General features: G+C 36.1%; 1 protein-coding gene across 3 annotated transcripts in view; it reads right to left on the bottom strand.

Annotated features, from left to right (window-relative positions):
- The window catches only part of slc9a7 (solute carrier family 9 member 7), a 37,995-nt gene that overhangs the window by 20,908 nt on the left and 4,991 nt on the right, over positions 1–12,096 (bottom strand). For all 3 annotated transcript variants that reach the window (XM_042726127.1, XM_042726125.1, XM_042726126.1), the window contains exons 2-12: positions 11,641–11,843; positions 10,616–10,693; positions 7,791–7,867; positions 6,943–7,055; positions 6,660–6,765; positions 6,082–6,223; positions 5,242–5,347; positions 4,688–4,776; positions 3,964–4,077; positions 2,903–3,014; positions 2,323–2,476 (exon numbers count right to left, since the gene is read on the bottom strand). In XM_042726127.1, the coding sequence (XP_042582061.1) occupies positions 2,323–2,476; positions 2,903–3,014; positions 3,964–4,077; positions 4,688–4,776; positions 5,242–5,347; positions 6,082–6,223; positions 6,660–6,765; positions 6,943–7,055; positions 7,791–7,867; positions 10,616–10,693; positions 11,641–11,843 (1,294 nt within the window). The remainder of the gene's footprint in view (positions 1–2,322; positions 2,477–2,902; positions 3,015–3,963; positions 4,078–4,687; positions 4,777–5,241; positions 5,348–6,081; positions 6,224–6,659; positions 6,766–6,942; positions 7,056–7,790; positions 7,868–10,615; positions 10,694–11,640; positions 11,844–12,096) is intronic.

Here is a 12,096-nt window from a genome sequence, read left to right as displayed (position 1 = left end):
GAATACAAGCAGTGACACCCCATCTGTTTCTTTGAGCTAACCGTGAGCCTATTCTTTCATCCACGCTTAAGTACAGTAGCTTTGCACATTTTGTTTTCAACGAGTTATCTGATTGCTTATTTTAATTGCACATTGATTAGTCTGCAGTTGCCCAAAGCAGGAGACAACCACAGTCGAGTTAAGAATAGTGTGTACATGTGAGTATTGGAGAGCAGCCCTCACTCAACATGGAAAATTGTAGCGTGAGCCAGTCTAGGGGTCAACTGTAGTGCATTTATGGAAATGGAAACCCTTTGGAGAATGAGAGAGAATAACCTCCATCAATTTCAGTTGAAAAGTAGAACAACAAAAGGCCAGCGGTGGAATCCCTAAATGCTCAGGAAACACAGCTGGCAGAAAAATCACTAATGTTAATACACTAATGCACCATGTGACCAAAGGATTGTTACTCTTGCTGTGCAGAACCCAAAATGTCTCTTTAATCCGCCTGTTTTTAATTGTCTTACTATTGTCCTACATGCAAAATTCATGAAACTAAAGTTGCCATGCTCTTACACTAAGTGAAGATGATTTGATCCTTTGTACTGTCGCTTTGTAAAAATGTTCAGTTGTGTTGTATTGTCAATTAACATGAAGCAACAACATACATTTGCTTCAGAAAGAAACAGGAAAGGATCAATATTAGCATCCATTACATTTTTGCACTGCAGAAACTCTTAAAACTCAGCTTTGCATATGTTGCATGTGCAGTTACATGCTGTGGTATATATATATATTCACTGTTAGTATATGAAAATTTTCTCTCATTCACAAAACATCAGTGAATCTTTTAAGTCTGACTGCAATTTACATTAAAAGTAAGAGTTTATTCAAGGCCAGTAATGCACAGCTCTGATAGTTACCTTTTCTTTTTTGATGTTACATTATGACTTTGCTCATTGTTCTTCTGTGATGTGAAAAGCAACACATTGAAAAATGCTGTGATTCTTTATAGTTTTAGTTAACAATTACAACACTGGTTGCAATGCAAAAAAAAAAAAAACAACAACCATTCAATCATGTTCTGGTAGCATGAAGGTGTGTAAATGATTTAAATATTAGGCAGAAATATCTATTTAAAGAAATCGCACTATGAAAACTTCCTCATGCATTTGACCTGTTATCTTTATGGTTGCACAGCATTCAGTGCACATGCAAAAAAAAAAAACGTTTTAGTACATTGTGATCATGATGCATACAAAAGCCTTCTTTAAGGGTGTTATGTAGCAGCAGGAGACTAAAGACAATCACAGTTATGAACGCAATCTATTCTTACTTGTATCCGGTCTTAATTCCAGTCAGCCTTCATAAGGCCAGTCATTAGCTCTCAAAGTCATTTAGTTGGTGATTGAAAAAAATTTAAACCCATATCGCCCTGATTTGTTGGCATTATCGGAAAAAAGCAGCTCATTTACAGAAATACTGTTGTTAACACTGCTTAGATTCTTGCCCTCGTTTTATTCACCCCGTTGTGGTCACCCTACACATATCTGCGACTCATTGAGTGCACAGCAGTTTTGCAGATAATAACCTGAGCTTCTCAATCTCATTCTACAACAGCTGCCATCAGCATTGGTCCTCAATAATCCTCTTTATTCTGACAAACTAGCAGCACTTATTAATGGGGCCGTATCAGCCAGCCCCTGCTGAGGACGGCCAGACAAACACTGGCTCTTGGAGACATAAACAACCCCAGCTCCTTTCCCATCTGCTTTTGAGTGGTTCGTTTTCTGAGAACATTTCACCTCAGAACAAACCAAAAGGGAAGAACGCACAGTTGACAAACAAACAACGTGTGAAAACAGCCACCGTCTAAAATGGCTTTCAAACCCTCTATGATGCCACAAGATGGTAATAAGCGGTCTTACTGAGGAAAATCAAATGCGACCTTATTTGTCAAAATCTGTTTGATTAATAAAATGAATAACATGTTTATGGTGAACTTTTCTGCCATCTGCTGGACAGACTGTGTAAGTCTTTTCTCAAAGTTAACCAAGTCCATCTAACATTCAAACCAAAAAAAAAAAAATGCTACACATAAAAACCGGTTAACTGGTTAAAGGTAGTTCCCTTACTACATATGTTGAGAAATTGTATTAGATCTAATCTTGCATTTTGCAAAAATAACAAATAATCGTATAATTTACAATGAAAAACTGTAATTCTTAAATGTTCCTGCAAACAAATTCTTAGAACTTCCTGTGTTTGAAAAATGTTCCAAAATCCCTCTCACTCTTAAAAATGGGTCAGATTGGGCACCGATTAAGTCTCTTGAACTCTGACCTGATATGTAGCCAGGACAGCATTGGCGTGGTGCCTCCTCCAAACACCCAAACTGTGAAGAACACAATGAGCAGGGTCGTGGTGAACATCATCTGTCGCGCGTATGTGGCGGTGTCACGGATAGCCAGAGCGAATGCCATTGCCCCTCGCAGCCCTGCAGAGCACAAACACACACACAGCAGTCACAATAGATTATAGTAAGAATGACAGCCCTGCTACAAATAGAATGGAAGTGCACTTAAGCAGGCAAACAGCCATCAAACTCGAATCAGTTGTGTTTTAATAAGTGCTCTGCACTTTGCTGCCCTTTCAGCTGGGTGGTGTTGCTGGTCTGGAGGGAGCTGCTCCACATCAAGAGCTGTTATTAGAGATGTTCTGATTCTGATGCCTCATTTCACTCTTAATTTAGATCTCGATAAGCTTCAACAGGCTGCTGAAATCTACAGAGAGTTCAAATCAAAGAGTCTGACACTAAAGGACGCTACAAAACTGATTGCACTGATTTATATTCTACTTCATTGTATTTATTAATTGGTAATATATAGCATATAATACCAAGCATCAGAGAAGAGGAAGTAACCTGCAAACATCATCATGTGCTGAAAGTTTCCCCTGATTTTGTGTCTTCGGCCCAGGTTAATCAGGAAAGACAAAGGATAGATGTTCAAGGCCCGGCCGATAAAGATGGCTATCTAGTAGTCAAAATGTTAAAGAAAAATCTTCTCACATATGACATATTAAGTTGATAGAAATTTAGACCTACACTACTGTTCAAAACTGTTTGCATTAACATTTGGCAAGATGCATTAACATTTTAATCAAGTGACAGTAAAGACTCTTACATGGTTACTAAAGTTTTCCATTTCACCTTAACACTGTTCTTTTGAACTTATAATTCAATGAATCCTGAGGAAAAATACTTTCCTCAAAAATATTAAGCAGCACAGCTGTTTTCAACATTGATAATGATATGGAGAGTTTCTTGAGCTTCTATAATTTCTAGAGGATCATCTGACACTGAAGACTGGAGTAATAGCTCCATATAGTCATCATATGAACACATTTTAAAATATATTAAAATAAAAAACAGTTATTTTAAATTGTTATAATATTTCACAAAATTACTGTTTGAAAAAAAAATCTTACTGACTTCAAACATTAGAACGTTATTGTAGATTATGCTGCTTAAAAAATTATGGTTAAAAGTTTCAACTCACAGATAACGTAATGTAAAATTACATTAGAATTTGCCATTTTAAAAACAAGAACAGTATTGTATGGTTTTCACAAAACTTGTAATATTGCACACAAGTCAAACTGATGACTTTTATGGTCTTTTTGTCCTTTCTGAAAGACTGTCAGAACCTAAAACAATACAACAAACTTGCTATTCCTATAAAACCTATACATAACGCCTCCTAGTGGTCATAATTATTATATATATATATATTTTTTTTTGTCATTTGTAAATCACATAAATCAAGATGATAAAACAGCCATGAACTTTTTCATGTTTTTGAGCATTTAAAATGAACTCTTACTATCTGACCGAGGTAAATGCTAGGGGTTAATGCACATTACCACCTCCTCATGTCGAAGCTGCAATGTGAAACTTTCATTTCAACTGAAAGACAAGGATACAAAGGCTCCAAATATGAAAATGGGGCTGAAGACGTGATTCTGAAAGGTGAAGAGTGCCAGGCCCATGTACGAGAAGATGAAGTTCTCTGCTAGGAAGTGCAGCACCTCAAACAACTGCAACAGCAAAGAAACACACCACACATGAAATTGTGACATCAGCACATTTGGTCAACAAAACAGTTGAAACCACATTCACAAAAGCAAAATTACACGTTTTCAAAATTAAGTGTACTAGAAATCCATGCTCCACTTCTGTATACTCTACAATGACTTTTGTAATGTATGTTAGCTCTAAAGCTGAGACCAATATCTTCAATTCCTGTGACTATAACTTCTAACCCTTCTCTCTATAGACAGAAGCTTTGATAATAGCGAGTCCAGCCCCCTGGACAGAAATCCAGTGCCACAGGGGTGTCATAATTACTGTATGCACCCCACTTCACTTCATCACACATTGCACTGCTCTGACGACACCACAGGGGTGCTGGGAATTCATTTAGCACTATCCCTCGACTTGTGGCCCGCCTGCATCAAAGCATCTTTTGAAGTAGAATATGCAGGTCTGCCATCCCCCCAAAAAAGTCCTTGTTGCTTTTTTCTACATTCTTTACTTTGTCAACTTCGTCACAGATCATTTCCCTCTGGTTTTGTACCAGCTGCTCTGAAAGCATCTAAAAGTCAACGGTTAATATATTTTACTTGAAAAAAAGTTCAAATATTTTACCTGTTTAGTGCGTTTGGTTGATTCCTCGGAGAGATTGTTGTAGGTATAATGGGCCTGTGTGATTCCACAAAACAGCACAGCGACAACACCTAAAATAGTAAAGGATATCAGCATCACGTGTGCTTTTTTTCTTTCATGTGGGGGATGGGATGCAATTTCAGTACTAATGAAACAACCAGATGATAAGTGCAAATGAATGAACACATTTACACATCAAGGATGTTATCATTCAGCAACATGGACTCCCAAGGGACAGCAATATGGAGGAAGTTTTACATTTTTGAATTTTATTTGCATATTTGTGTGCAAAGGATTTGGCATGAACATGAATGTAAAATTTTTGTCATGCTTATAAAGCACATGACTTTCTAAACACCAGAAAATGATACTATTATTGCAGCTGATATTTAACTATAGCAGGAAATGCTGTGCTGTTTCTAGAGGGGAAGTAGCTGCAGCTTCATATTATACTTTATTATATTATAGTTTGACCTCTGGGTTACCCAGCAGATTACCCACTATGCTTTCATTACCAACCCACACAAAACACCCACCTGTGAATCCACAAGCTTCAGCCAGTAGAAAAGTACTCCAAGACATGAGAAAGAACAGAGCTGTCTCCAGCAGAGGGAAACAGTGCAGCTTGGTGAATTTTGTCACGTGGATAAAGTTAAGAAATTAAACCACATAACTGATTAAATAATCAGATAGCTAATCAAACAAAGATTAAAACTACTAAAGATGTTCACTACCACGCAAAAGTTTTTTTTTTTTTGGGGGGGGGGGGGGGTCTCTTTTACTCATCAAGGCTTGCTTTATTTGACAGTAACAGTAATATTGTGAAAAATTATTAATTTAAAATAGCGGTTTTCTTTTGAATTTTCAACAGCCATTTCTCTGTTGTATTGGGTGTTACATGATTCTTCAGAAATCATTCAAATATGCTGAGTTAGTTCTCAAAAAATATTATCAAAATCGAAAACAGTTGTGCTGCTTCCTATTTTTGTGGAAGTAGTGATGCATTTTTTCAACATTTTTGATAAATAGAAAGGTAAATAACAGCAGTTATTTGAAATTGATTTTTATATATTTTTTGTAGATTTTGAAATTAGATTTTTGTAAGTTTAAAAATACTCTTACTGTGACTTTTGATTTAAAAAAAAACTATTTTTTTTTCTTACTGACTTTTGAATGAATATACAATGTATGTACAAACTGTATTTACTAGGTACAGAAATCAGTCACTGTTTAGAGGATAATTCTACAGTGTTACTAATTTTGCACATGGGTAAAAAAATCAACATCACAATGAAGCCAAAAGGGCATCAACACAACTTATTTGCATAAACAGAAATATAGTTAGACTGATTTAATGACAACATGCAAAAGGATATGAGGGCAGTGACTACTCCAATGACGGCACCCATAGCGAAAGAGCCACTGAAGATGCCCAAGAAGATGCCCACCGATTTGAAAAAGGCAGACGCATCAAATGTGTGTGTGTTGGCTCCTGAAGGCTGATACGCCACAATTGACCTGCATACCACAAAACAATCCAAATCATTAAATTAACACACTATGCTGATCTGATTACACAGATTGCCTGAAAATGCACATTATTTTATATGCATGCTTTTTTTTTTTCCAACCAAAGTCTAAACAACACAGTTTTGCTGTGAAAATCTGCCTATACTGACAAATTGTGTAAGCGATCCCAAAAAAAAAAATGATCAGCTTCAGCTCATTGTGTCCAAAAGGGGGAGTCAGAGCGCCATCCTGAAACACAACTGGAGTTGCAGCAGCATTAATTTTTACTATTCAGCATTACAGTGAAAATGTCCCCAGCACCCCCTCTTGTGCGGGCAGCCTGGGAAATCCCACCAACTGCCGCAAGCGAAACGCGTGATTTTAACCTTTTTTGTAACAACAGAAAGGGAACAAGAAAGTGATACTATTTGAAATTGGGACTTACGATGAAAGGACTATGGCGACTGCATCGTTCATGACACTCTCTCCAAACAGCAGTGCATAGAGATCACCATCAGCATGAAGCTCATTAAAGATCGCAAGCACTGTGACTAAAAATCACACACACATATAAATCAGCAACATAACGTATTGAAATTCTGAATGGTAACGCACAACTTACTAGTCAGTTCATATAAAAGATGCTAGGATTTCAGCGTTTAACAGCAAGTTTATTTTACCTGAAAAGAGAACAAAGACAAAAATGGAGCAAGAGAGAGATGAAGTACCTGGATCTGTGGCAGATATTATGGCACCAAAGAAGAGGCAGTCTGTGTAGTAGAACTTGTCAGTGAGTTGACCCAAAACCTGCATCAGTTTCACCACGCCATACATGAGGTTTTAAACAAAAAAAAAGAATAATAATTTAAAAACTAGGCTTGTAAGGCCAAAACTCAAAGGGAAGCTATGTTTATAATGGCACATTACAATACTATTCATACTATTTGCTTGGTACTGAAATGTTCCTTGTATATATGAAACAAACAGGTATCCAACTACATATTCCAAAATGTGGAGTATACAACAAAACACACTGCTAGAATATTGTATCCCACAATGCACAATGCAATGTAAGTTGACTTTTCACTGTGCAATGTGACAAATTAACCTGCTGATATTAAACCAGTTTTTCAACATGTCTGACACACTGATATTTAACTCTGAAAAACCTTTTTGCCTTGCTGGACAAAATGTGTGCTCAAGGTACTAAGCGTGAAGGTGGAGCTCATACGACAGCAAATGAAGAAATGAATCTGATGGTGGCTGATTACTGGTGCCATAAATTCCACTACGTGTCTAAACTTGGCTCTTGTATGTCATTGGTTAGCACACAAATAACTTTTTTTCATAGTTTAGGTTAGAAAGTGTATAGATTTACATGCTGTAACTGGTCACCTTTTTTTTTTTTTTTTTTTTAGTTCACTTAAATCGTAATCAAAAGTAGTCACTCCATAGTACAGCTCTGTTTCATCTGTAAAATTTGTAAAAGGTTTCTGAGGCATGTCATGGCTGATCCACTGTCTGTAAGTAAAATGTTTCATGGTCAATGGGAATATTTTGAACCTTAGTGACTTACCCGATGACAAAACAGGAAATGGCCGTGCCCAGGAACGCATAAGTTATGATGGATCCTAGGTTTCTGAAGAAATGTCTCTGGAGGGACAAGGAGGAGCATGTTAAGCATGTTCAGTAGACAGCGCATGCATGCTAAACGTAAACAACACTTATTACGTTGATTACATTCTGGGGAACTCTCTAAAATGGCAAAAACATTTCTTATCAATGTTGAAAATAGTTGTGCTTCTTATTCTTTTTGTGGAAACCGTAATACAGTTTCCTTTCAGGATTCTTTGATGTATAGAAAGCTAAAAAGGACGGAATTTAGATGAAATAAAGTTTTTTTTGTAACATTAGAAATGTCTTTATTGAGACTTCTGGTCAATTTAATGTGTCCTTACTAAATAAAAGTATTCATTTATTTGGAAGGGGAAAAAAATATATTAAAAAACCCACACACACACACAAAAAACTCCCATAGAACAAAAATTATCCAGAGAAATCAAAGGTTAAATAAATAAATCTGACTTCCTTCCACATGATTTAAAATGTCATAAGACTATTAGTCTTCATCTTGACACTTGGCCCGACACACTGTCATTCTTATTCTTCTATTTTTATATCCTTGCTTGTTTTTCCTATGTGAGCATCAGTTACAATATGCTGAGTCACTCTGTTGCTACAAAGCGCAGCTACTACAAAATAATTTGATGTTAAACCTCTCTCTTTTCCACTATCAAAAGGGCTTCTTCTGTTGCAGCTCTTGTAAACTCCTGCCCTTTTCTGACCGTGGCCTTTCTGTGGTTGTGCATAGAGTAGATGGGATCTGATAGTAATCACTAAGATAGAAATACAGTCAATTTACAGAATGAAACCTTTGTACTACCCAAAATAAACTGCTTGGGAGCGCAAATATGAAATCATTTACGAGAGCAGTTCTTTGCATATATTCAGGAAATGAAACCATTATCATACAGAGAGAGAGAAGATCAATAGTACTGTGAGGTAAATGAAACTAAGAAAGGTAAAGAAGAGGATCGGAGAACACATGAGTTCCTCAGAGTAAATGGTCTTAATTCTAATGCAAGCGCTCATCCGTTAGACATTTAAGTTGAAATATATAGACATTATTGATCATAACCCGGATAATTTTTTTTAGCCTGTGTTTACACCTTCATTCTAATGCGTTAATCTATCTTATCTGTTTTTCAAAATTTTTGTGCTGATTTTAAGGGGTGTAAAATACATACTGGCAGAATGTATTTAATATTTTATACTGTTAAGAGGAACAGAGTATTACACTTATATCGATAGAAGAAAACAAATAATTTTGGTTGATAAAAACAGAAATTGCAATTCTTGGAAATTCAGGGGAGTTTTTTCTGAGCGCAGATTCTGTAGTGGCTTTAAAGGGTTAAAATAAATAAATAAATAAATAGTTTAACCAAAAATTACCATTAAGTCACTATTTAGGCTTACTCACCCTCATGCTGTTTTCTCAACATATTTTGAATGGTAACCAAACAGTTTTGGTTACCACTGTCTTCCATTGTATGAAAAAAGAAAAAAAAGAACACCGAGACATTTCTCAGAATATCTTCTTTTATGCTCCACAGAAGAAAGTCTGTCATACATCTTTAGAACAACTTGAAAGTGAGAAAATAATGACAGAATTTTCTTTTTTCGGTGAACTCTCTCTTTAAGGCCAGTTCAATCCAAGACGAAAGCTTGGTGTGAAATTTTGGTGCTGTGAACATTTTAATTTGAATTACTGCCAAAATGCATACAATCTCTGAGCAGCACATTTGTCCTTCATTCTGTAAGGTTCATCAAAAAAGTCTAATGTGGTACAAAGAGAGGAAACAACGTAGCCTTGTGTGTCAAACACACACAGCTGGCAGAAACCCTTTCCTCTCACTTCCTCAGGGCCTCCCTGCACACTCAGCACAATCGGAAATATCTGGAATCCAAGAGTGATAAACATGATATCCACCTGATAAACACTGCAGTAAAATCAACCAAGAAGGGTATTGAGCAGATATTATATGCGCATTCTGTTACATTAGATTCTGTTCAGTGCAAATGGTGAAATTATGCATTGCAGCCTACATGGCAGAGTACTTCAGTGCTGTCTTCGAATAAAAGCCCTTATTACATGGAAAGAGTTGACACTTCTAATTTGACACAAATGAAAAGGATTAAGAATAGAAGTACACCATGTCCAATACATTGTACTATCATGTACTTGGGTGTCAAATACCCAGCCAACAAAATAAAAATATCTCTTTTTGGATGAACTAAAAAAAAAAAACAATAAGCAGAATAACAAGCAATGCCTCTGTACACTACTATACACTGCATATTACTGTTTACTGTCAAAAAGCACTGTAATTCTTCTATAAATAGGCCAAAGTAACACTGTACGCCACTGAATTACAGGTCATGAGGAACAATAATGCTAGTAAACACTAAAACCAAATCCGGCTTTATAAATTATACTCAGTCACAATTTGACTTCCCATGTTAAATACACATTAACTTAACTATAACACAATTTGAAAGGTGCCAGTGTAATATAAATGAAGTTTGACCAGCTGTTAAGACACTCTTGAGCATGAGTATCTGGTCTGCATCTCACTTCTCTTCTATGGTTAACTTACAACTCCGCTGAAGCAAAACGACGAGAGAACAGAGATCAGGTTGCATTAGACTAGATCATATCTCAAAATTTCATAACGTAAAGTGGTAAAGAAGCATCTTTATGGATAAACAGTCTACTAAACAAGCAAAATGAAAGCTTAAACGGAGTAAAAGGTAATTTCCAGTTCACAATAAAACACATACCTTTTTGAGGCTGTATCCAGCGTGGAATATGATGGGAGGTAGCAGAATGTTAAAGAACACCTCTGGGTCAAAGGTCAACTGGAAGAAAAATATTTAATTGTTACAAACAATTGCTTGTAATAGACAAAATGTGTAAATCATTTAAAATAAACGAATCTTATTAATCTTGTTAAAGACATCATGAATAGTTTAAAATTTATTTTCTATTGAAAAAGGAAGTTGTGGTGGGACATTGTTGGGGCTTGTCTTTTTAGTTTATACAAAGATTAGGAGGATGTTAAGGTGTCATAATGATAGGCTTTCTAATTACTAATTTACAGTTTTTATCTTTGTGTCTGTTTGCTGTTCAAATCAGTAGCAGAGGATATTTATTAATTTCAGAATTTCTAACTTCTGTGTTTCTTTATGGTGTTAAACTTAAAGAGAATATTTTGAAGAATGTGACTAAATGTAACCAAAATATTTTGGGCTCCTACTGACTTCCATAGTATAGAAAAAATACGATGGAAGTCAATGGGGACCAGAAACTTACCCACATTCTTCAAAAAAATGATCTTTTGTGTTCAACAGAAGAAAGAAGCTCATACAGGTTTGGAACAACTTGAAGGTGAGTTAATGATAATAGTATTTTTAATTTTGGGTGAACTATCCCTTTAAACTAATGGAGAAGGACAAAAAAAAAATCTTAAATATTCTTAGTCTTACAGACTGGACCTTGCTACTTGCTTTTTTTGAGTCATTTTTATGTGCTGTTTATGTGTATTTTTATTTTTTTATTTACCTTTCCTTCATTTTCTTTCCAGTTTAGTTTTAATAACTTTTCAAGTTTTTAGTTTGTGTTTCATATTCATATTCATATTTTATTTTATTTCAACTAACAAACACAATTTTATTAGATTTAGTTTTAGATAACAACAACCCTGCTGCACAGGTGACAGAAATAGATCTTTCTTCCTCTGACAAACCTCTGCTGCAGGATTATCAGAACCGTTTTTATGCGTGTATGCATGCTGTTGCTGACATACCTTGCGCAACATGTCATTCTGCTCCACACTGTGGATTTCTTTAAGGTTGATCTCCCCCTTGAGTGTGTACTCAAAGAACTTTCCGCTAACGTTGAGGAGCACCGTGCTGACAGGACCCTCCTGCAGGGTGCAACTCGGAGGAGTTTTATTATGGTAACTGGTGGAGGGGATGCCATACCGCAAAATAACACCCACCAACAGACCTGTTCGACACACAGAAGATAAACCACTCACATACACATGCAATACACACACTTAGTTTGTGAAAAAGAAAACAATCCATTTTTGCTGTGGCACAGAAATTACACTTCCTTCCTTAAAAACACAGTATAAGCAGATTGGTTTCTGTGTGATGACAGGGAGTAGAGATGAGAGCCTGCTGTGTCAAATCTGTTGGAGGGTATTTCCATACTAATGAAGTGCCAGAGGAAGTCAACAGCACACACAGCATGGGCT

This window comes from Cyprinus carpio, chromosome B6 (assembly GCF_018340385.1).
Source record: "Cyprinus carpio isolate SPL01 chromosome B6, ASM1834038v1, whole genome shotgun sequence".
Classification (NCBI taxonomy): domain Eukaryota; kingdom Metazoa; phylum Chordata; class Actinopteri; order Cypriniformes; family Cyprinidae; genus Cyprinus; species Cyprinus carpio.
This window is presented reverse-complemented; position numbering and strand designations above follow the sequence as displayed.